Source organism: Anolis carolinensis, chromosome 4 (genome assembly GCF_035594765.1).
Source record: "Anolis carolinensis isolate JA03-04 chromosome 4, rAnoCar3.1.pri, whole genome shotgun sequence".
Lineage (NCBI taxonomy): Eukaryota > Metazoa > Chordata > Lepidosauria > Squamata > Dactyloidae > Anolis > Anolis carolinensis.
In genome coordinates this window covers 9,381,171-9,407,904 of record NC_085844.1, presented here as the reverse complement: position 1 = coordinate 9,407,904, position 26,734 = coordinate 9,381,171, and the positions used below count along the sequence as shown (strand labels likewise).

The window sequence follows — 26,734 nt, the reverse complement described above, 5'->3', positions numbered from 1 at the left end:
ATAGAGTTAAACAGCCACAACCACAAAGATTAAGAAGGCAAGCTTCCTCGCCAGAGGGTGATGACAAGACACCACCCTCTCGTCCGGCACGTAATGGGAAAGCAAATAACCCCCCTAAGATGTATGTGGTTAAGCCCGGGTCGGAGCTGCCTCAGGCAGCAATTCAGCCACCTGTGGCGGGAGCGGCGGCTCCACCACAACTGCCTGTGGGTGGTGCTGAACCTTCACCACGATCACCAGTGGTGAAGGCCGCACCCCCACCGCGGCAAGATCTGCTCCGGACACGAGGAAACTTCCCAATGGAATATCAAATTCCTGGTAGGCCAAGGCCCGGTATTTTGCTTGACAACCATGCCATGGGAGGATTGCCTCCGGGATATTTCTGGATATGTGGGAAGTGGGGAGGTAAAGTCTTGCCCCCACTGTGGGTTGGTACCTGCACCATTGGTACCCTAGTCCCCACCAATATTGAGATACACCCGCGAGAGCAGCCCCTGCAAGCATTGGGAGCAACTGACCGGTGGAACAGGCCTAAAAGATCATATGATGAAAAACGTGGCTATAATCCTGATAATACGTACCTAAATGAGGGAGAACGATTTGGAGCAATTCTGTTCCCTTGGGTGGGAGCTGCCCTAAATGTTAAACAACTGAGAAGGATTTCCGCACAGCTGGAAATTATGGCTAATCAGACTGTCTTTGGCATAAAAGCACTCCAGACCGAAATTGATTCATTGACAGGAGTTCTCATGCAACACAAGATGGCGCTAGATTACCTTTTGGCGGCAGAAGGCGGTTTATGTGTATGGTTAAATATAACCTGCTGCCATTACATCAATGAGTCTGGAGTTATTGAATCTGATGTGGCCAAGATTAACAGCGTTGTCTTCACCATAAGGGCTACTTACACCCCCAAGGGAACCGGCTGGATGGATTGGCTTTTTGGCTGGCTCCCGAATCTTAATTGGTTACGGGACCTCATCAAAGTATTGTTTATAATCCTGCTAATTATACTTCTTGCTTTGCTCTTTTTGCCTTGTATTATGTCATGCTTAAGAAACATGATGGCGAGACTGATCACTGCCACCTTCAGTCAGCACAGGGAAGTGCAACGTGTCATGTATATGCATTTAAACACCATGGAGCAAGACACCACCCCACTGTAATTGGAAAGGTGAAATTGCCTGTGTAACCAAGAAAATGTCTTCCTTGGTTACAAGAAAAAACGGGGGAATGAAGGGGTCACATAGCCCAATGTGACTCCATTTTAGAATTGCCTGTCTGCTTTGAAATGGAGGATCAGTCTCCCCTCTAAATTATAAAGAATTGCAACTTGCTGTTTTTGCAGCATGTGTCTAAGTTTAGCAATAATCAGTTTGTACTTGTGGTTAGGGTAATTCCGAGAATTGTATGCAACATATATACGTTACATATGTTATGCTTGCACCTGCTGAAATCTTGCGGTGAGAATATCCTGGACTTGTTGACAACGCAGGAAACTCTAGCTCACCACAAACTGTACTGGTGGTTTTTCCAGTAAAGTCCAGTCCAGAATGGGGAACTAGAAATGCGTAAACAAGTAGGGTATAAAAGACCCCGGGCAGATTTGCTTGGGGCCGACAGCTTTTGCCAGCCACACACTGCTGTGTGACTCTGTCTGCCGGTAGCTACCAATAAAGGTGTTTGTCCTCAACGAATTTTGGGCTCTTTAATGGTCTCATAGCGGCTTGGCGAACTCGGGTAATTTTCAGTGATTGGGGTTAGTTCCCAAATCACCCCTTTCACTGTCATTGAAACCTCAGAAGTCCCTGCAGCGGAGGACTGGCTGCAAGAACTCACAGCGGTGCAACAACTCTTGCACCAGCAACTGGATCAAGCCAAGGAGGACTATAAACGCCACGCTGACAGCCATCGCCAGCCCGGCCCCGAGATCAAGGTAGGAGATCAGGTTCTATTGTCCACTCGCTTTTTGCCCTCCCACCATCCCTGCCGGAAACTAGATGCACGTTTCATTGGTCCCTACCCAGTGGTGGCGCAACTTAACCCCGTGACTTTCAAACTCCAACTTCCGCGCTCCATGCGCATTCATCCAGTGTTTCATCGTTCCCTGCTCCTTCCGGCGAATGGTGTCCGTCCTGATGTGGACCAGCCGGCCCCCACCCCTGTTTTGGTGGACGGGGAGGAGGAATTTGAGGTTCAGGACATTTTGGATTCTCGCTTTCATCGCCTCCGCCTTCAGTATCTCATTGACTGGGTGGGTTTTGGGCCCGAAGAACGCTCTTGGGAAGATGCTTCCACAGTCCATGCCCCCGACTTAGTCCGCCGCTTCCATCAGGCCTACCCTGCCAAGCCGCGGCCCCGCACCTCGGGAAGAGGTCCCATTTTGGAGAGGGGCCTTGTGGAGGGGGATAGTGTGATGTCTCATGGGCCTTGTAGTCCCGTTCCTAGTACTATGGTGGCAGACGAAGAGGAAAACATGGGATTTACACCGTTTCAGCCAGAAACGGAGCCCCTGCACCTGCAGGATGTTTGCCCTCAAGAAGTTAGCCAAACAAGCCTTGGGCAGAATTCTCCCCCGTTTTCTCGTAAGGACAATTATAATAAAGATAGAGGCGCTAGGGAGGCGAATCGCCGGAGCGCCAGAATCGCAGCCAAACAATTAGCTGATTAGGTCTGCTTCCCTTGGGAAATTCTAAGGAGTCATGCATCTGGACAGAGTTGAGTTTCACTTCTAGTTCTCCAGGGAAAATGTTATTCTGGCGGGAAGCGAGACCCTATTTAGGTGTTTTCCCGCGAAGGAAACCTTGCGGAGTCAATTCGTCAGCTTGTGGAGTAAGATCGTGTGTGGACTTCGTAATCCCAGCTCCTCGTTCCCGGACCAAGTTTCAAGCCGCCTTGTTTCACGGACCTTGCCATGGACCCTGTTCTTGTTCCTTGTTGCCTCGTATCAAGTCTTGCTTAGTCAAGTATCTAGTTGTTTTCCAGCCTTGTTGTCAAGCCTCCATGGACTAAAGGACCTTGTCATCTCCCCACACTTTGCTTGGCAAAGTGTGTGTTTCGGTTATTGGATTATAACTTTGGACTCTAATATCACATATTGGACATTGTTTTCCTGGACTATATTTGACCTTTCCTGAAAGGTCTACTTCTGAACTATATTCTTCACTTGTTTTTATTGACTTTATATATTTCCTTAATAAAGATATTAGATAGATTCTGGTCTCTGCGCATGGTTATTGGTGCTCCGCAGCCTGGGTCCTGACAGCATGGGGCTCAGACCCTAAATTAATAAGAACATCAGCCCTGGCCTTAGAATCATAGAATCATAGAATAGTAGAGTTGGAAGAGACCTCATGGGCCATCCAGTCCAACCCCCCACTAAGAAGCAGGAAATCTCATTCAAAGCACCCCTGACATATGGCCATCCAGCCTCTGCTTAAAAGCCTCCAAAGAAGGAGCCTCCACCACAGTCCGGGGGAGAGAGTTCCACTGCCGAACAGCCCTCACAGTGAGAAAGTTCTTCCTGATGTTCAGGTAGAATCTCCTTTCCTGTAGTTTGAAGCCATTGTTCCGTGTCCTAGTCTGCAGGGCAGCAGAAAACAAGCTTGCTCCCTCCTCCCTATGACTTCTCCTCACATATTTATACATGGCTATCATGTCCTCTCAGCCTTCTCTTTTGCAGGCTAAACATGCCCAGCTCTTTAAGCCACTCCTCAGAGGGCCTTGTTTTACTCAGCTGCTGAGTATGCCTGTCCTGTCTGACAGGAATCTGTCCACATGAAGCAGGTAAACGTAGCACCGAACAAAACATGCAGAATAATCACAGGATGCCTTAAACCTAAACCTGTTGATAAACTCTATGAAATAGCTGGCATCCCCCCCCCCCCCCAAATGCGTGACAGGAAGTTGCTGCTAACTGCAAGAGAAATAAGGTTGAACACTGTGAAACCATCCACCACTCCTCTTAACGTTTCTCCAGGAACCGGAAGAGTATGCCTCTCGGCAGCTAAACCAGGCAATCCCAACTGGATGGCCCTGCATGAGGAACTACCTTCAGGAGCAAACCAAGAATGGGCAACTTGGAAGTCCCTGAACAGACTCAGAAGTGGAGTGGGCAGATCAAAAGACAAGATGGCACTACCTGGAGGAATCCTCCACCTTTTGTGACTGTGGAGCAGAACAAACAACTCCGCATATGTATGCTTGCCCACAATGTCCTGCCTCATGTGTAGAGGAAGAGTTGTTTAAAGCTACAAACAATGCAGTCACTGTTCCCTACTTTTGGCCTAAAACTATTTAGCTGCTTGTGATCCCTTTATTTTATCAGTTTTAAACTTATTTACTATGCAATGCTTTTGACACGAAAAAAATAAACGAAGATAAAGTAGTTTGTAGGATAAGTCTTCACAGATTATACATGCAAGTACACATACTGACAAGCCCATATATAAAGTTGAAGAATCTTGAATAAGAATTTACTAGTACGATGTTGGTTCTTCTACTGTAAATATGGGCCTTAAACACTGGTGTTCATTTTAATGCATTTAAATTAAATTAATCTAAGGCGTGCAAACAGAACAGAAAAAAGTTCTAACCTATTTTATGGTTTCTCAAATTTATTTTACTTAATTTATCATTTCAATTATCAAGGCATATTTAAAGATACTTATTTTGCCTAACCACAATACAAGAGTCCAGACACTGTGTATATTGCTGTCAGTCTCTGCAAAAAAGGACATATGGTCTGTGGTTTGGGTTTCTGAATTCTTTTACAGAAAACAGTTTGTATGCAACCTTTATTGGAAAATGCTACTACATAGGAGACATACAGTATTGGTTCAACAGTATTTCCATCTCTTTGCAGGATGACTTGTGGGGGGGGGGGGGTGGAGTATAGATACTGTTTGTTGTAATTAACATAACATGTATAACAGACTTTCTATGACTTTTTTACAGTGACAGATTTTTAGTTAAAACTACTGCCCTACTGCATGCACATTTACAGCTGATGGCTAATTATGTGCTAAAGGAATGAACTTTAACAAACACAGATGATTTCTCAACTACTGTTTTTATGGCTCAATCCAATATTCTGCAAGCTTCTACAAATGCATAAACATAATTAGGAACTGAAATTTTGATTGCAACATTAGAAATAATTAGTTTTATACATCTAGCTTCATTCATCCAACAGTTTTGACACACACACCCTTATCTGTGTAAACACAAAGATTGCAATTTTTATAAATCACCTAATACTTACTAAGCCTTGATGCCCAAAAATATTTGTCAGGCATTTAAATGCCAATTAAACTGAAGACACAGGCTGAGTATTCCTTATCTGGCATTCCAAAATACAAAATTGTCTACATGGATGGCTGAAATAGCAACATTTTTGCTTTCCAGTGTTTCAGTGTAGTCAAAGTTTGTTTCTTGCACATGATTATTGCAAATAGTGTGTATAAAATTACATCCAGGCTATGTGTAAACACTGTACATATGAATCATATATGAATTTTGTATTTGCAGTAGTTAATTTGAGTTGTTAATTGTTGTTTTGGCATTGAATGTTTGGCATTGTGTTTATTTTGCTGGAAACCACCCTGAGTCCTCTTGGGGAGATAGGGCAGGTTATAAATGAATTATTATTATTATTATTATTATTATTATTATTATTATTATTATTATTATTATTATTATTATTATTATTATATAAATACAGGTATTCCCAAGTACAAAAAAAAAACAGAAACCCAAAGCACTTAAGGTTTTAACCTACAAAGCCCTAAATGGTTCGGACCCAGCCTACTTGAGGGACTGCATCTCCTTTTACCCACCCACTCGAGCTCTGAGATCATCAAGAGAGGCTCTTCTCTCAGTCCCACCACCGTTGCAGGTGCGATTGTGGGAACAAGAGAGAGGGCATTTTTGGTGGTGGGCCCACGGCTCTGGAACTCCCTTCTAGAGAGGTACAATCGGCCCCCTCCTTCCTGGTCTTTCGATCACGAATTAAAACTTGCTTGTAGATCCAGGCTTTCCCAGATGAAGGGAAGTGTAACTCTAGCCATATGTGTGTGTGTATATATATTTGGGATAGCATAAAGAAGGATCAACACCCCTGTGGTGTTTATTTTGCTGTTTGTGCCCCTGTTCAGATTTCACCTGACTTTCTGCCCCTGTGATAATTGGATTTTGAAAAATGTGGCTTCTTATGGAATCAAGGATTGATAAGAAAGCTTCAGTAGAGATCCCTTTCCCCCATGATAACCCTGTCAAGAGTGAATTTCCCTTCTGAAGGGTAGATTTCTCTCACTTCCTGTTGTCTCACACCCATTTGAAAGTTGGATGTTTGTAACTGAGGGACGGCCTGTACTTTGGATTATACAGGGTGTTTGAAAAAGAACTTCCTAGTTTTAATGTGTTTTAACTTAAGTTCTCTTTCAAACGCCCTGTATTTGCTGTCACTAGCAGAGGGGAAAAACATAGAGAAAAGGCACAGATCATCATAAATGCATACTCATTCCAAAACCAGCTTGTGATGCAGGAAGTAAATTTTAGGAAAGCCTTAGGGTAAGAAAGGGGGAACAAAACAAGCCAAGCCAAGGTAATCACAATGACCTCGAGTTTCTACCTCCCAAATCTTGGTAGAACAATCTCCTACAGCTCTGCAAGTTAATTATGTTTTCACAATCCCTTCTGTCCAACTCAGTCTGAGTATGAAGAGGAAAAGAGTCAAAGGAGACATGGGGTAATTGTTCCTCTGTGTGTTCAGGAAGAAATTATTATTCCAAAGCACCATACCAATACATCAGCTAAACAATGAAATTAGGACCAAGGTTTGATGGAACCACCAAGGAACCCAGCATATCAAATAACGTTTAGTTACAATGCAGGGGGAGATGCCTAGTTTAGAAATGGTAGCAGACAAAAATAAGAAAAGTATTGTCTTAAAGAGAACAGGATTCAGGACCAAAAATAGCATGAATTCATAAAACAAAGCAAAACCTCGGAAAGGAACAAGTAGACTTCATGGTTCTATCTTTTATACTCAAAAGTTCTCGCTAACTTGAGATGTATTAAATTAATGATATACCCTGAATAGCCATGGGAGTCTGATGTTCTGTAATTATGTAAGAAGCTGTATACATTCCCTTGTGAACTTCATTATAACAGTTATGCTAATTTGCAGAGATTCATCCTTGGCCCTGAAAGTCTGAATTAGCAGAGAACACGAATGGAAATGCAGCCTACATGTTGCTCTCACTCCCTGGATTCTTAGAATATAGAATTTAGCATAATGGGTATTCTGAACTTCTTCACAAGTTTATTGATGAGTAACTTATACCAGTATGGAGTTTAATAACTAATGTAATATTACAGGACATCCCAAGGCATAATAGTCATCAAAACAGTCAAGAGAGCAAGAACGTAACTTTGTAAGGATCCCCAGATTGCAAATTTGAGGAATACTTAACAGGTCTAAAATAATGTCTGGCACCTATGTTTTCAGCCTCACTGAGTAGTATACTAATACTTATTTGGATGCTGGAGACAGTCTAGAACTTCACCTACATTCACTACAAACTTGAGATAATCAAAATGGTTTAAGAATGAGACATACTGAATAGTGTGAGATCTTTTTAATGAGAAACTCAATGTTCAATCCCACCATACCTTTCAAAGAAATCAGCACGAGTTGGCATAAATGTCTTATACTTAAGCTTTACGTGAGCTGTCAGCTTTACTTTATATCGCATGATGTTCTTATTAATAAAAACATTCCATCAGAATGGTCTCCAATATAATACAGATCCTATTTTTTAAAAAGGCTGCATTTTGTGGTAGAGGAATTTTCAGCTTGCTCAATTAAATGCATAATTTGCAAAAAAATTACAATATTTTGACAAACATTCTGCTTGTAATAAGAGCTAGACCAATTTAGTTTGCATTAGGAGTCACACTTGAAAGATCCTAGGACAGGAGGAAAAATAGTCTTATTCCAACAATCTTAAAATTTCCTATGTTTATTCTTAGGGTGTATTTTGAAATTAATTATATTACTTACCATGGGAAGTGAAGAGCAAAAAAGTGAAAACTATTTATTTCGAATGAAGAGTGATAACCAAGACCCATTAAACCAGTTGTTACTATGAAATCAGAGATTATATATTGACATTTGACAAAAGCAGCTCATCAAAGGCTTCTAATGAAACCTATCATAAAATAAAAAATGGACTGTCAAATGTACTTATTGGTTACTTGTTTGGTTATTTATTTTTATTTATTTACATTTATATACTTTATATTTATATTTATATAAAGTATTTCTATATCATTAGTCATGCACAACATATCCAGAATGTGCATGATACTAAAAAAGAACAGCTGAAATGGCATAATAAATTGTCAAAGGCCAAATTGCTTCTTAGAATTGAACTAGATTACTACATGTCACATAAGTAGACTTGAGCAAATAAATTCAGTAATCCTTTGACAAAGCATATTTTAAACGCATACACATCAGTTGATCATTCAGCTCTGATGTCAGTAGAGAAAATTAATAGTTAATTAAACATAACTATCCTCTATTGCTAATTTATTGTTATATGACTGTTTAATAAAAGCATTTTCCCCAAGACGTATTATGGAACGTAGTTGTAGAATGAAACCATTCAGATACCTCAAAACTCAAAAATCATTCCTAGCCCAAAATGAGTTTAATAAAAGAAAAGTAAAACAACTATTAATTAATGTAAGATGGATGTAGAGAAAACAGATAGTTTTCTCATTAATGTATCGACACTCAATTAATTTCACAATCTGTCCAGCTGCTGCTTATTTATTTAAAATAAATGTAGTGAGAGATTAATTTAGCCAGAATACTGATGTTTCTAGAAGATTCCACAGCAAGGATATATCATAAGAATCTTTAAGCCTGCATTCTTAAATATGGCACCCAAAGAACACAGCAAGGCATATCTACAGCATAATTCTATGTTTGTGACTTAGGTGAGACCTACTCACAGATATATATTATGGATAAAGCAGTGTAATATATGAAAGAGATAAAACAATTGTGGGAAAACATAGCCATGTCAAGATGGTCATCTTCCTATGCTTTCTCTCATTTTTGATCGCTAAAGATAATCCTCTATCTACTTGCAATTAGTAACCCACTGCAACAAGAGCTTAAAGGATTTCATGTCTATAAAACTGAGTTACAAATACACATCCAGAAGTATAAAATTTGCTATAACTACTCCCAGTAGTTCACATTGTTCAGACTATCTTGGCAAGGATGAGCAATTTAAGGAGATGTAGGGAGCAATTATATCCTTAAGATCCACAGGGTAGGATGAACAGGGTATGAACTGCCTAGACTTGAAAAGAAACTACATCCTCTGTATCAAACATTGCTTGTAAAGGTTCATCTTTGCAATCATATCACAAGAGTAAAATGGACATACCCTGTTTCCCCGAAAACAAGACATCCCCTGGAAATAAGACCTAGTAAAGGTTTTGCTGAATTGCTAAATATAAGGCCTCTCCCGAAAGTAAGACATAGCAAAGTTTTTGTTTGGAAGCATGCCAGCCGAACAGAACAACAGAGCATGCAGGATCGATAAATGTACGTACCATATATTGTTGTACATGGAAATAGTGGTAGTAACAAGAAAGTCTTGATAGGATTCACAATTTGTCTGGTCATGCTGGTTTGTGATGACAACTACTGAACAGTATATAATAAATGTCCTTTTTTTTGGTTCAACAATAAATATGAATTCTTCTTTATGGAATTGTAAGACATCCGCTGAAAATAAGACCTAGTGCATCTTTGGGAGCAAAAATTAATATAAGATACTGTCTTATTTTCGGGGAAACATGGTAATAATGAGAAGGCTAGCAACAGGCATAGATTAAGTCTACGATATATTAGGTAGAACCTGGCTTCTGGGGTGAACAACAAGCTCTTCTGTATGAAAGGAGTCAAAAATAGTTTTGAAAGAACTACTTAACAACAAGTGCATTTCTAATTATCCCTTCACTATTAAGGCTTAGTTGAATTAAAAACACCAGATGTTGCCCTTAAATGTTGTTAGGCAACTGCGGTTTGCCACTTACTAAATTTGTCTTATAATAAAATATGTTTTTGCTATATTTTACACCTTCCATCTCAGAAGATAGTGTTTAATAAGATAAAGAGCTGTTCCAAGCATTCAACCACACGCACTCATTGTTCCTGATTTAAGAGCATGCAAAGGAAAGATTATATAGATTTGCCTCTGATTAACTTTGTATAGCTTTACCTTTGTATATTACCCCAGTGCCCCAGGGCTTCTCTAACTTCTATTATGACATTTTGGAGGTCTGAACAGATATAGAACCTGGAAGAAGTGTTCAAAGTTCATTTTTAAAAAAACTTCTGCCAATAGTTAACTAAATTCAATTAACTACCGTAAATTGGTCCTATCTCTTCAGTCACAGAGTAGTCAGAAACTGTCATGCTCTCTAACCTTTTTTAAAGGGTTGTCTCCCATGTTCCTGAATACCCCATTATCCAAAATTCTTGGGCCCAGAAGTGTTAGGGATTTTGGATTTTTTTCTTGGTTTTGGAATATTTGTATACACATCATGAACACATTTGAAACATGCCCATTAAAAAAGGTAATTAAAACATTAGCAGACTATTAAAATGCCTCCAATAAAATAGGCAGTTCCTAAAAGTCTTCATCTACCAAGAGATGTTCATCAAATAACAAGCCAGTTTAGCCTTCCTAGGAACGGTATTCTGGAATCTTTTTTTTAAAAAAAATTTCTTTATTAGGAATTTTCCGTACATTTCATTAAAAAACACAGGGTTGAAGGGTTGAAGGTATTCTGGAATCTTAACATTAAAGGAATGTCAGAGTTATTATCCAAGTGCTCTTTCTTAATGACCAAGTTAAGGTTTTAAAAAAAAATCCTTAACTCATACTTATGAATTTAAATTGCTTCTGATCCTGCTGATTACAGCTCCCTTGTCCATTACCCAGTTCTGTGCTAATTAAGGCAACATTCAAGGACTCAAATTACAGGGACTATTCAACAAAAGCATATGACAAATAAAATTATTTTGTCTGTTCCACCAAAACCAACACAAGTTCATTGACTTTCTGGACATTACTTTCTTCTTTATTTCAAGAAGAAATATACCCTATTTATTTATTTTAATAAATACTTCTTTATTTATTTCTTCAATAAACTTTAATAAACAAACCTGCTAAACTCCAACCATCACACAGGTTTAAAAAAAGGACAATTAAAGAGAACATAAAATATTTCTTGGCACAATAACAGTAACAAGAGAATAAAACTAATATGTTTAATTAATTAACATTTATACACCATTAATAGCAAAAGGTATCACAATTAGTTGCAAAATGTCAATTGTGTAGGTAGTGAAATCAGAACTTTAGGATGGGTCACTCTGTGTACTGCCATACACCCTCCTTCCCAAAGAAACAGTAGGACCTGTGATTTTTAGTTGTCTGGAGATAAATGCCACCTGAATGAAGGAGGTGTGGAAAAAATCACCTTTAGATTATCTAACTCTCCAGTTTAATAAGAGATATAATTTGAATAGCTTTAAACACATGTAATAGAAACACAGAATGTGAAATGCATCAATCAGAGGAAGCAGAACATTGTAAACAAACATGTCATGAAATGAGAAGAAGACTAGAACTTGGAAAGAATGTTATGAAGCAACTAGACATGATACTGAAGAAACTAGACATGAATACAAATGTTCAGATTGTCCAAGCCATCATATTTCACATTTCTCTGTATGTTATGAAAGCTGACAGTGAAAAAAACATATAGGAAGAAAATCAACTCATTTGAAATGTGGTATTTGAGAAGGATTTTACAGATACCACTGACTGCTCAAAAGACCAGCAAAGGAGTGCTAAAGCAACCTAAGCACTAGACTGCCATACTTTGCATATATTGTGAGAAGACATAACTCACAGGAAAATACAAAAATGCTTGTTTAAGTAGAGTGCAGTAGGGAAAGAAAAAGACCACATTTCAGAGAGACTCAATTGGCGAAGCCATGGTGCTGAGTCTGCAGGATTCTAGAAAGGTAATTGATGATAGGCTGTACAGACACATAAAATCATACAGTTAGAAGAGACCACAAGAGCCATCCAGTCAAATCCCCTGCCATGCATAAGCATTTAAGTATGCACCCACATAGATGTTTTTGTCCCTCTTGTCATACATTACTCTTTTAACACTGGAAATTTAAACCCCCTCAAACAAGATACATTTAGTTTTTATATCACATCGCTACATGTTTTCACAAGCAGAAAAATATGAAAGGAATTTTAACATATTGACTAACTTTAAAAATTGACAGTTTATCAAAAACTTTGGAATATATCTGATATTGGTATGTTGGCATTAAATATATTATGTGAGTTACAAACCTACTATTTTAAACAATAAAACATCAAATGAGCACAATTATAAGAAGTCTAGAATCTTCAGAAAAGGACCCTGAAGAATTGTTTATAAACTAATTTATCTATTTAAAAATCCCTAGTATTTCAGACACATTTTGAGGATAATTTAGCTATGTCCTCTGCTAACTAATAGTTATTCAGTGGGAAATCATCCTATATAACCTTCTGGAATCCAGCCTCACACGTAGGCACAGCACTAAATATAATTAACATCAGATTCTGAACTAATTTCAAAACCAAAATGTATAATTTGATTCTCCTACATGAAACACAGTATTAGCTTGGCAACACCTGCTGAGATTGGTGCTCAGAGACATTTGGATTTCCCCTTCTCTTTGTTGTCTCAAGCAAGTCTAGTCAGTATAATTAAGCTGAAAGAGAAATAATAAAAGGAGTTACCCATATGGTGAAAATGAATGTAAAGTTAATAACCCAAAGATTGGTATGCAATGAAAATTCAATGTATTTTGTCAAGATTCTTGAACTCCTTGTTGGAGTAGCTCAATCGAAGTCCAAGTGTTTATACAAATATTAAAATAAACAGTCTTGGACATTAGAGAAATAACCAATAAAGATGCTAAAAGGGGGAAATCTTGCTTTTCTTTGATAAGGAAAAAAGCAAAAACAGGAAACTTGATCATTTTGTCAAGATTTTTTAAAGTTCTGGTTTCAATTATCATTATCTATGAGAGCGAAATCTGTGTACAAATGACTAAAATAATACAAGGCCAATAAATTAAAGGGGTTCCAAAGATTGAGAAAAGATTGAGAAAACCAATATATGAAAATTCCTAGGAGTCTGTTGGATTACTGATAGTGTTCAAAGGCTAATATCATGTCAACTTCAAAAACAAATATATTAGTCTTTCTTACCTGCAAATTCTCAACCAGGATAATTTGAAAGAAAATACTTTTCTTGGATGAGATATCAATTTGCCTAGTCCCACCCATGTCACATCACACCAACAATATCTCAAGCAGTACCCTATATATACTCATGTATAGGTCTGAAAATTTTAATTGAAAAATCAACCCCCCAAAATCTGGAGTGACTTATCCATGGCTCAGTGTGGCTACTGTACCTTAATTTTTAACCAAAAAAAAAAAAACATCTCCTTCTCTGAATAAAGTGGTGAAAGGTAAGAGGTTAGTCCTTCCCAGAGGACCCTTGATTTCTCCATAGGTTATATCAAAGTCTATCATTTTGGCCCCAAAACCTGTCCTCGACTTTTACAGGAGGTTGACTTGAGTACAGTATATATAATAAATGGAATTGAGATACAGCCAATGAAGGATTCAGTTCCTCTCATGCATGACTCCCTTTTATTCTAATATACACATACCATTTAATGTAATTGGAACAGGTTTTGGTTTAGACAAATGGGTCAGTCGATTTGGCATGAACTTTGAAGCATACAGTCATTAACCATGGAGTTTATTGCTCACTTTCCGGACTGCTTCCATCTTAAAATTGCTGGTCAGAAATTATAGTTAGTTACCCTAACACTGTAGGGAAAGAAACATCAATAGCACAAAAGTAAAATAAAATATTAAACTGGAAAACTATTGATAGTAACAAAGCATTAATATTTGCAGCTGAGCTGTTATTCTGTCACATTCGGGAGGCAAGATTTTATTTAACAAAGCTTAAAAATAGTAACACGCAGGGGAATAAACCTCCCAATTAGCAGCAGTTGCCACAAGCACCTTCCTCAGAATAAAATTTATGTGTAAAACTGAGATAGTTACTATAGCAACTAAAGACAATTTCAAGCCCCTATTAATGAGGAATGAGGAATCTGCCAGAAAAGAAACCAGATGCTGTTGGAAACCTGACACTATTTAAAGAATTTGTTACTTTTCGATTCCTTCTACTCTAATAAACACAGGGAGGAGGGTGAACTACAAGAAGGCTTAACATTTTCTTTGTTATTTCTCACCCTGCCTAAAAAAATCCCTCCACATTAAATCTTTGTGTTACAAAGGTTCGATCATGTTACATTTATTTCAGATTTATTTCGCAAAACAGTCCACTAACACTTATGCAAGGCTATTCGCAACAAGACTTTTACAAACCAATTTAAGTCCATTAAAAACAGAAAGGTAAACTTCCTGGTGTCCCTTGATCATGCTAAAGAACATATCCACTTATTTAGCTTTTTTATATTACAAGACAATCATCTGCCAACCTGTGTTATCAAAGGGATGGCATCCCATCCAGGACAGGCTGAATCTCTTCCTTGCTCTGCCTTTGGATTGATCAGTTGCACCTCTGTCTTGCCTGGACTGAGATTCAATTTCTTTGCTTGTCTGGGGTCCTTTAGTGAACTGAAATAGTTTTCTTGAAGTTAGGTGAAAAGAATAAATAAAGTTGGGTGTCTTAAAGTCTGAAGAGATCCACAAAGTAGGATTAGTCTAACTCCCTGCTACTCACGAATACCCAACTAAAGCATTTGTGAAAAATGTCCATCCAAATTCTACTTGAAGACCTACAAAGAAAGAAAGTATGCCATCTTTTTGGCCCTTTTTGAAGAAAGAAACCATGCTTGCCCTTCTCCAATCCAATATACTGCCTCATCCGTTCGCCAAGATTTCCTGAAAATGGTAGCAAGTGATCCAGATCAGTACATCCAGCACATCAGCAAGTTCCCTTAACATTTTTAATTACAGTTCCTTTGGCTGTTGACTTCAATTGATTTATATTAACTAATTATTCAATAGGGAATGCATTGCTTGCTCACTGATTTATTATTAATTGTGCAACCTGAACACGAGTAAACAGTTCTTTATGTATTGCTCAAATGCAAACACACACTTCTCAAATACATGTGTACACCAGTACCCTTTTTTAATGTCCCTCTCCATCTTACTTGATTATCTATAGTGATCAAGAATAAGGAGTGCAAACTGTTATCATCACTGTGTGATCAATATTTTATTGGGAATAGTTCCTGACTGCTGCATGAAACTGCAATCTGTAATATTTTCACAACACTGGATTTACTGATTTTTAAAAACCACTCTTATTGGAAATATATTGGCTTGCTTGACAAGTTGCAGACCTGTAACTTGGAAGCAGAACATACTCCCTTCTCGTGTTTCAGCAGACTACCTAAAAGAAAAAAAGGATCCTAATGTTTTTCTTCAAAAGCACGGGTAAGTAAACGATACCATTCATTCTCAGGACACAAAATACAAATGACAAAAGAGACTATATGGGCATGTCAAGTCTATTTAGCTTCGCAGAGTTCATTATTTTCGGGAAGGTGTAGCCACTGTAAAGTGCAAATGTCTGTCAAATTTTTCCATAATCAGATCATCCCTCTGCCTAGCCATCAGCTAATACTTTTTCATGAGGTACTCAGACATATTGATGCCAAAAGGGTTGATCTTACTGTTGGAAAAGATAAATTAGTATCATCCTCCCACTTGCTCTGGTGGCTGACATACATTTCAATTTGGAGAAAATGAAAAAGAAAATTTCTAGTCATGCAGAAGGGAGAAAGAATAAGTCATTTGAAAAGAATACAGATGACCTAGCAAGCTGTGCCCACCAGAGCCCCGAGTTAGAATTTTCCCTCAAGGAAACAACAATCCAGTACCATCCACTTGCTCTCTCTGATGTCCAGTGACAGATTACACAAATCTTACCAGATTTGTAGAGATAGCACAAATTTACACTGCCAAAGAAAAGAGCATTCACAATGCTATTTTAAGACAAGTGCAGCAAGTCCATGCTCACATTTTCTAACTGTCCGAATGCTCTTTTTAATGTGAAAAGCAAAAGAGGCAAGGTAGCCTGTTTCCCATAAACAGGTATCGCAGTTTCACACATCTTTAAACATCTCAGGGGAATTAAACGGAGCAAGAAAAAGCTTGATACTTGGAAGAAGAGAAAGTGACTGCTATCCTATACAAGCAGGTCATGTGAAGGTTGCCCAGCATTTCTGCCCCATCTAACATGATGCTACACACACTTTGATAAATAGTAAACAATGACTTCGCTTAAAACAATCCTTGGTAGTCAAAGGCTTTCATGGCCGGAATCACAAGCCTGTTGTATATTTTTCGGGCTATATGGCCATGTTTCAGATGTATTCTCTCCTGACGTTTTGCCCACATCTATGACAGACATCCTCAGAGGTTGCAAGGATGCCTGCCATAGATGTGGGCAAAACGTCAGGAGAGAATACTTCTGGAACATGGCCATACAGCCGGGAAAACACACAACAACCCTGAAAACCTTGGTATTTGGTTAACTGAAGACGTTTGGGTTTAGAAATCACTCAAAGGCATTGGGCCTCTTCAAACATTATTTAACAATGGTGCAATCGCTGGGTAAGTGCAAAGATAGCCCATCAGAACTGACAAAAATGGGAATAGTTGGCTTAACAAAACACAGTGCATAATTCAGGTACAGGTTTACTTCTGTTAATGAATTACCTGCCAGTGATGCTTCTTTTTACAAATGCTTTTGGATATACATGGCGAGAAGCACAATCCCTCAGAGTTGCACATAAACGCAGGAAAGGAAAAGCTTGATTGAGTCTGAACTGATGTTTTATATGTTGCATGTGTTTATTTTATTGTATTCTATATTGTGTTCACTTTTATGTTTTTAAGGCACCTAGTGCTGTCTATAAGCCTCTTCGAGTCCCTTCGGGGAGATGGTGGTGGGATATAAGAATAAAGTAGTTGTTATTTGGCGGTTTTATTTACTTACTTACTTAGGCGATCCCTCGACGTTCGAGGACGATGGTCTTCCAACCTTGGTATCTTGGGCGTGTGTTCTTAGGTGACTGAAGAGACCGATTCTTGACCCGCATATTCTCCCGCAGTGAGGACATCGGTTTCCAGGTGGAAGGCGGTCCCGGTCGGGGTTAGCTTGACGCTCCTTCCTCTTGGCACGTTTCTCCCTTAAGCCCTCCGTTCGTGCCTCTTCAAACTCCGCAGCACTGCTGGTCACAGCTGACCTCCAATTAGAGCGCTACTTACAATACCATAAAAATCATCCAGCAGGCGGTTTTATTTACCACTATATTGTTGTTAAAATGTTAGTTTAATATGTGTATTGTTAAATGTTGATGATGTCTGTTTTATTGTGAATGTATTTTTACTTTGTTCATTGTGGAATTTGGGCTTGGCCCCATGTTAGCTGCCCTGAGTCCCTGCGGGGAGATGGAGGTGGGATATAACAATAAAAAAAATATTATTATTATTATTATTATTATTATTATTATTATTATTATTATTATTATTATTCCCTGTGAGGCCAGTACAAGAGAACTGTCTGCCAGGCTTGAAGCTTATTCTACATATTGTGCCCTACATATGGCTTGTCTTCTTAATCTGCGATCTTGATGGAAGTATTTTATAACCAGGCGTGGAACTGAAACAATGCTGAAGCTAGGGAACTTATTTAATGCTGAAGATAGTGAGAGGGGATGTGGTGTAAAAAACATGGATTTTCAGTATCAGGTTAAAACTAAACATTACACTAAAAGTATTATTACTCTGTGCATCTGCATGAACTAGGAAAGTGGATGAGTTTATTCTACCCATATCTAGCAGAACCAGCCATAGCAGGCAAAGCAATGAGAAGCTGCCTCCAGATTCCCTTATCATAAGTGCAGCAAACAGAGAAAAAATGGGAGAATAGGTAAATCTACATCATCTATCCTCATCCCACATGTCAACAAAGTATAGATCAGTAAGACTGGCCGCCAAAATGAAAATCATATGCGTGGAACCTGGCAAAAAGGATGAAGAACATATTCCTGAATACATTCAAGAAGACTTTGCATGATCTGAACACTTTGCAAAATGTTTTTGTTTTCTCATGCATATTGTTAGTTTTGAATAAACAAAACATGTTGAGCTATTTTTTTTGTAGTGTCACAACCTATTCTTTTTTCCATATCATTTCTGCTTCTGTTATCAAACTTTCAGTTACAGAAAGAAGCCCAGGAACAATATCTATCTTGTTATCAAAGATACCTAAAAATATATGGCATGAGAGAAGAAATACAAACAAAAAAGGTAATCAGAAATAAACTGAAAATGTAACCTATTGCTTGATGGCAACTCCTGAAGCTTCAAATCACCTTACATTAATGCAGTTTCCCCGGTTTGCATTAAGTTGTTATCTTCAGGATATCTCCCTATTAAGTAGGCTTCATAAAGCCTTTCTAATATGTTTAACATTTGTTTTACTCATTCATATTCAGGGATAGTCTACTTACCATAGAGGAAATTTCAAATCCATATTGTGGTAATATTTACTTTTAAGACAACCAAAACCACGCAACAACCTTGGTTCTAAATGTTGTCTCCAGATGCTATCTGAGGAAGAGTATTCCAACTATCAATTCAAATTCCTTACACATATCCCACTGGGATAGGGATCAGTTAAAGTTTCCTACTTTTTATAATTTTTAATTAATACATGCTCACTTCTAAGTGTAAAAAGAGAAAGAGAAAAGAACCATATTAAACCTTGCCAGAGTTACTTACAGAATAATGGAACCACTTTTTTTAATACATGGGACTTACAGTACAAAGGCCCTCATAAAAGCATCTTAGGAGATGATGGATAACTGATATTATTCTTTTATTTTTGACATTTTGCATGCTCATACAGCTTACACAAATATTCTAAAAAATCCTGATACCAACAAGACTAACTAGACTAGTAGAAAAAAACTGCTCCAGGCAAGGGGATCAGGTGACCTGGGAGATGCTTAACTATAACAATTAATCATTCTGAACCAATGAGGTTACCACACACAGTAGCTGTGGCTGAAAAAAGTAAAGGTCAACAATTATTAGAAGACCACTGTCATGGATCAGAGCTGGTCAGGGTCACTACATGGGAAAAGATTTCAGAGTGCTCTTAATGATTTGAGGGGAAGGTAAATTCATTCAATGAATCATGGATTCGGTGAGTATTTAGAGCAGCAAACCCCTACTTTGTAATACTATCAGGCCTGGATTCCAAGCTATGGAACCAGAAACCTTAAAAGACAGTAAAGCCCTCCAATTCACACACACACACACAGATAAGGCTAAGGAATGGAGAGCAGCTGCGGTATTCCTTAAAAACAAAGGGTTGTGTTGAAATTTTGTATGTTAGTTTAACCATAGCTCATATAACTTATCTACTCAGAATGGTGTACAAAACTGGTATGAGAGCCTATTACTCCAATACAAACTTTTGTATCCACTTGGAGCTATGCATCAGTGCCTGTGATCCAAGCATACACCACAGACTATGGCCAATGCCAGCTCATCATAGCTGAACATGGCAAATGGGGAAAGCTGCAGATCAAATTGCTTAATGTCAGGCAGAGATGCATTATGAATTAAAGCTCTGTTTTTAATAACATATTCGATTAAAAACTTGGCTTGAAAACAAGCCCACTAGCTGATCTGACATGGTTTAATGTTTTGAGCGTTAGGACTTTAGAACACAAGGATCTAAATCCCGGCTCTGTGATGCAAAGCTACTGGCTAACCTTGGGCAAGTCATACCCGCCCAGGAAGGCAATGGCAAACATTTTCTAAATAAATCTTGCCTAGAAAACCCCATGATAAGGTTGCCATAAATCTGGAGCAACACAAAGGACACAACAAAACAGGTTGTTCTGACATGTACCAGCAATTTCATCTTGTTAATATATGTTTGCTAAACCTTAGAGCACATTACAGAAAGTATTAATCACATACAAATGACTTCAGAGAAAAAGCAATGAAAAATTCCAATGAGGCTTGAAGGATGTTAAACAGCGGTCCCATGAATGAATTCCCAAGATCTACACAATGATCAAAGGGAAAATCTGGGAGGAGCAACTCTGAGATGATACGAGAATTATATTGCTTCCAAAAAACACACACCCTCTAAACTACAACCCACAATCTAAATCAAAATTTCAATCAATTTTAACTTGCATCACACATAAGCTACAGCCACTCTGAAACTGATATTCGCATATATACTTAATGGATTACAATATTGATCATACTGACGCACAATGCTTCCAAATATTCTCTCCCCTAGCTGGCTTTAGATGAGCTAATATTTTAGTATCTATAAACAACAGAGAGATTAATGCTCCCCTTTCAGTATGATATTTATGAGTAAACTCTGGCTTAATGTGCCACACAGCCTTTGGCTAGAAGTATAGTGCCAACTTCTCAACAAAACAGATGAGTTAGAGGAAATTATCTGGCTATTTCCATAAGCAAACCAAGAAATCATCTGTCCACTGAAAAGTAGAGGGAAAAACAGACTACAAAGCCGACATACCCTAAAACCAAGATAGATAGATAGATAGATAGATAGATAGATAGATAGATAGATAGATAGATAGATATATCACAATAGGAACTTCAAATTCTCTTACTGTTTTTGATCAACAGCTGCAAACAGAAAAGATCATTTGGTGCACACCATGGTTAACATCTTTGAAAATTAAAATCGAAGATTAGGGTATTGCTCATACTGTTGAATAAGGCACTGCACCTGGGGATTTCAAATACTGTAATGTAAATTCCTGACAAGACTATTACGGTATGTGTTTTGTGGTCTAATCCTAATTAAACTCTGCTCATACCTTTTGGAGCAGTCACACTGAGATCTTTAGCCCAGAAAGCAATCCTTCATTGCTGGCTTAAAATTACCAGAACTGAAATGGCTTTGCCATTATCCTAAGGGAACCCGAAAACACAGACTTGGGTACACAGACTTCCAAAATTTGCTATATGGTTGAAGTCTTAGCCTACTTTCTTCTAGGGTGTAAGTCAAAGGCAGGTTTGGGGGACAACATTATGGATTTTAATGTGACCTGTGGAAAAGTTGAGGGTGATTCCCCAGTAAGGGGAAAGCAACAATGCTAATTCAGGACAGCAGCCTTTGGCCATCACTCCCATTTCCACATCCAGGCATTTAAAAAGGCCAGAGGTGATGCTGTGGCAAAGAGTACAAGGGGGTGGTGCTTTTTTAAAGGTTCTTCCAGGATGGACTAAGCACTTGCTTTTTGCCACTCTGCTCAGATAATAGGATTGTTCTTTTTTATACATATAAAAGTGAAGGTTCAGTACTCCCACAAATTCATGGATAAGTTGGCCCAAGTTGTTTTAGTTGGTCTTTTGATTAAAATTTCTAGACTTATGTATGGATAGAGGCTAATGCATTTTACTACGAAATCACATGCACACACATACACACATTTCCTCTCAGTGCTAGAAATGCCTACTTCTATTATTCAAGTCCTGGAAGTCTATCTGTCATACCTGAACTAATGTGAAAGAACCAACTGCTATCAGCAAAGCAGATAACCCCAGGAAAGTTCATGCACAGATAAAAGGGACATTGGGAAGCAGGAAGCACACAAGGCAATAAGGCAATTGACAATTCCTTACTTTATGCTCAAGACAAAAGTGGCTGCATGCTTTTAGAGCTTGGATAGTTTTGCAGTGGTCTGTCATTATTACACAATAGCTTTTGAGGTTATTTAAGGAAAACTGAACAGAACACTACTATTTTGCATTACAAAACAGGAACAGAACTACTTCCATGGCCATAATACAGCTGGAGGGAGTTGATGTACGATGTAAAAATATCTATACAGCATTACTATACAATCAGAATTCTATGCATTTTAGTTATAAAACTGAAAGTGATTTTGACCATTTGCCTAATTCATATTTTTGATCTTAAAGAAAGATGTTTTTTCTGTATTATGCAATATACTGCAAAATCAGATGTTTGAGGTAGAAGATCTCTCAAGGTTCCTTCCATCATTGTGCACACTTGGTTGGGCGTATGATAGTTTCAGTGCTTTAGCAAACTTGAAGATCGCAATTGTTCACCTCAAATATAGAAATGTGTAAAAAAAATTCACCACTGACACAAATAATTGCACAATGCTTTCAAATAGTATCATCAGGAGCTGTCAATCGAAGAATCCTAAGTGTTAAGAAGATCTTAGGAAATTGCTTTTAATCTGGATCCCGCTGCTGATAAAATTTTAAATTCCTCTAAGTGAAGGGTATCTGTTATAGTCACTAGAAAAAAAAGTATCACTCTATTACATCACATCACAAAAGCAGCATTTTAAAAATCTTTTTTTTCATTGTTTTCCTTGTTTAGACTCATGAGCATGAGAGAATATGACTGTGAAATACTACTTTCCCTCTCTCTTCATGTAATATTGTTCCACCCTGGTTTCATCTTTACAGTACCACCTATTTTGTTTGGATGGAGGAAATCTTTACACAAAGATTTCTCCCTTTAGAGAAATGAAGATAGTTGCACAAAATGAAATAAGCTCTCTGCTCAGCTATACTACTCCCACTCTTCCTTTTCTCTTATTCCACTTGGAAATGTATCTCCTAGCTGCTTCAGGGTGGCTGGTACACCTTATAAGATATCAAGGGCAATTAAAGTTCCATTATTCACATGGCAAGTGTAATGTCTTCTCCAACTATTTCTTGATATCTGCTAACCACATATCAATTAAAAAGTCTTTCACAATTCCACAAAAGACAAATTATATGGGGGATCCACTCAGATAATCACTTTGATAAATCTTTTCACTAATGAAATAGTTCAGGACTATGCAGTGCCAGACATTGTGTGAGTAGAATTTAAATGCTCAGGTGAAATAAGATGTAATAATTTCTACTGTTAATTACAATTAGGCTTGATTTTAATTGCATGGTCATCAACTACCCAGCACGATAAATTACCAAAAAATGCACCCAGATGTATCACTGTTCACAGTCATGCATTATTTTATGGATTATTCTGCTCACCGACAATAAATCCTTTCATTTTGTCATTTAAAACATACCTGTCAATACAAAATCAAGGCAATGCCTGAAATTCAGCATAATATGTCAGGAATACAATAAAGTGAGAAGGAGTTTATGAAAGCTTGCACCATAATGCATTAATTAAGTCTTTAAGATGCCGTTTGGTAGTTTTGCTTCAATAGACTGTAACACAACTCTACCTCTGAAAACTGATTTTTAATATACAAAGAACAGCAGATGTACTGAACAACAGATTACAGAGAGATGAATTACTCCTCCCACACACACATTTATTTATTTGTGTATTTAAAAATATAGATTCCCCACTCTAAACCCAAAGCTCTCAAAAACAACATCAAAACAAAACAAAACAGCTTCCAAAACACTGTTGTGGGGGAGGCTCTTTCTGCTTACGTCCTCATTGCAGTTGTTTCCTAAGTTAAGGGTGAAGAAAGACTTTTAGATTTGAAGATATTGAAATAAATGACTTTGAGGATGACCCTATATTGTTTTAAGTTGTTCTGCTCTCTAGCTGTTTTTTTTTTCTTTCTAAGGAAATGCTTTGAATAATTTTAATATTATTAATAGTTTAATTGCAATTTAATGTTGACCATATTGTCAATTAGTATGCACCTTAGAGATGAAGTGAAAGAACGAAGGTGGTAGCACAAGCTTTTGTAGAGTAAGACTGTTTCTTCAAATGTTTACAAAAGCTTACGCCACCAACTTGGTTCTCTCAGTTATGGCTCAGCTACCCTCCTTTTCCTATTATTCCAAGAGTCATTGCGATGTCAAAAGGTGCCTGATGATGGCCAAAATTTTTGCCACAGCAATAAAAAACAGCTCAGGTTAGTGCCATCCGCTTTCTCTAGCACAAGTGTCTAAACCAACTCCAAAGGGCAGAGCTGCCAGGAGTTTTCGCAACTTCTGCTAACATGAGGTAAAACCAAACTCTGATTTTAGTTCACAGTATGGGATGAAAGTCGCTAGTGTTAATGTCTTAAAACAACTTCTGATCTGATTCCGGATTTCTGACCACTCTAGACCAGCCCTTAGTCTCTATGGTCATATAATACCTTTGTATACTTGTATTCCAGAATAACGCCATCTTGTTAATACACCTTGATACTTACAAAAGGTCGGTATGAAGAAATGTTATAGTATGAATAGTAGTAGTAGTAGTAGTAGTGATATTGATGGTGGCTAGGGTGCTAATATGTATTCCAGGGTTGAAAGAGGTTTTCCTAAAAACCTTGGCAAGCCACAAACTCATTTATTTATTTATTTATTTCAATCATTTATACCCTGCCCTTCTCACCCGAGAGGACTCAGGGCGGCTTACAAGTGGCAATTGATGCCGTTACACTGATATACAATGAACTAAAACGTTAAAAAATTTATACAATATATAAAGTTTAAAACAATGCAAAGTGCTTATGCCATTCATCCACCAGACCTTATACAAGAGCCGTAATTCAGACCACGTCGAAGCCAACACATGCTTATTCTAACTCACCCATATATTAATGGTGAAAATGCTAGGTAGGGTCCCAAGAAGTCATAGGGTGAATTATTTGCAATTTGCAGTTCATTTAAGTATCCACAGGACAAGTTTGAGGTGAGAAAAATCCTATGTTAACAGGAAAACTAGGAGCTGGATGTGGCTGACAGGTCACAATTCCTTCACCCCAGTATAAATATTATCATTACTAGTACAATTTTTAAAATCATCAACATCCTTATATCAACAAAGAAAAACTGAGAAAAACTAAATTAAATTCAAGATTTCTGGGACTCGACATAGTAAAAAACATGTATAAGCAGTTCCCAAGTTACAATAGATGACTATGTGTTGTCAAAAGCTTTCATGGTCAGAATCACTGGGTTGCTGTGAGTTTTCCGGGCTGTATGGCCATGTTCCAGAAGCATTTTTTTCCTGATGTTTCACTTGCATCTACGGCAGGCATCTTCAGAGCTTGTGAGATGAATAAAGAAGATTGGGAAAAAGAACAAAAAATAATCTTCTATTTCCTTAAATACAAACATGTATTATCAGGCATTAGTGGGATGCCGCCCAGATGTAGAAAGTAAGAAGAAATTAAAAAAAGGAAAGAGTATTTGTTTTTAAACTTACCGTTGGCATTCTCCAGCATGCAAAACCAGATCTTCATTGTTCCGTGCACTAATTGTGAGCTCATGTTCTGTGGAGTTGAACACATCAAGGAGGAGGTAGCACTGGCGGGTACTATTTGAAGAAATTAAAAGAAGTAACATTGAGGTGCTAATAATTTATCTCAAAGTTACAATACAGATAATGATTACAACATTTTCAGAGTGTTTCCAAGGGCACATTTCAATACAGATGTCCCCAGAGAGATATGAAAGTACTGGACAAGTGATGGGGAATAATCAAAGCAAAACTCCATCCTCCTCATCATTTGATTTTCCAGGAACATCCTTTTAACAAACAGAAATTTCATATTTCTACCTTTAAAAGAGATATATTTAGGATAGTAAATTTTGCATCATATCTGATTTTAACATTTTTATTATGATATGCTTCAGAAAGTTTCAAACGATGTACTGCACAGATAACCCATTTGTGTGACTCACAAAATGACAAAGAACAAATGTTTGAATAATTGAAAATCCCATTACTGTTCCATCCAGGCGGACTCCAAAAGAGGGCCCAGACAAAGAATGATTTGGGGGGGGGGGGGGGGGGGGAGAGAGTTGAAGGAGAAACAATTTCCCCCATTTTAGCTGGTTATTCCCCCCCCCCCCCCCCCACTTTTGCCATATCATAAATTATGGTTGCTTCTACAAAGGGGACGTCGGTGGGGGGAATAACAAAAAAACAGGGGGAAATGGTTTTACTCCTTCAACCCCCTCCCCCCCCCCCACAAAATGGATGGCCTTCTCTGTCTAGCGGCCCCTTGTGGCCTCCGCCCGGAAAATGAAGCAATACCAAAATCCCGTTACAAGCACATGAATGTATAAAACATTTATCATAGGGCTAAAAATAGAAAAACCTACATTCAAAATAAAGTAGAGAGGATGACAGGTAAGAGGCAAATGTTGTTGCTTTATTCATTAGTAACACTGAAATAGAAACGCATAAAATTTCATTGAACCAAATCACAAGCTACTTCAAGTGTGAAGAGAACAGATTTGTTTGGCTTTGAGAATTCGGTAGAGCTGCTGGATTTTACCAATTTTTGTATCAGAAATCTTTACTACATCTTTACTACTTTATAGAAAGCCATCTAAATACACAAAACATAATATTTAAAAAGCCAGGAATTGTGTCTTTTCTGCAATCATCACCTATCCAAAGTCACTGGATGAGGTACAGTGAAGCCCTGCAACATTTATGCGTATTCTGACTGCAGAGAGAAATGATTCTCTGACAG

At 38.0% G+C, this 26,734-nt stretch overlaps 1 protein-coding gene across 6 annotated transcripts in view; it reads right to left on the bottom strand.

Annotated features, from left to right (window-relative positions):
- trappc9 (trafficking protein particle complex subunit 9) overlaps positions 1 to 26,734 on the bottom strand; it is a 299,446-nt gene that overhangs the window by 186,161 nt on the left and 86,551 nt on the right. For all 6 annotated transcript variants that reach the window (XM_062979970.1, XM_062979971.1, XM_003219482.4 and 3 more), the window contains one exon: positions 25,456 to 25,566. In XM_062979970.1, the coding sequence (XP_062836040.1) occupies positions 25,456 to 25,566 (111 nt within the window). The remainder of the gene's footprint in view (positions 1 to 25,455; positions 25,567 to 26,734) is intronic.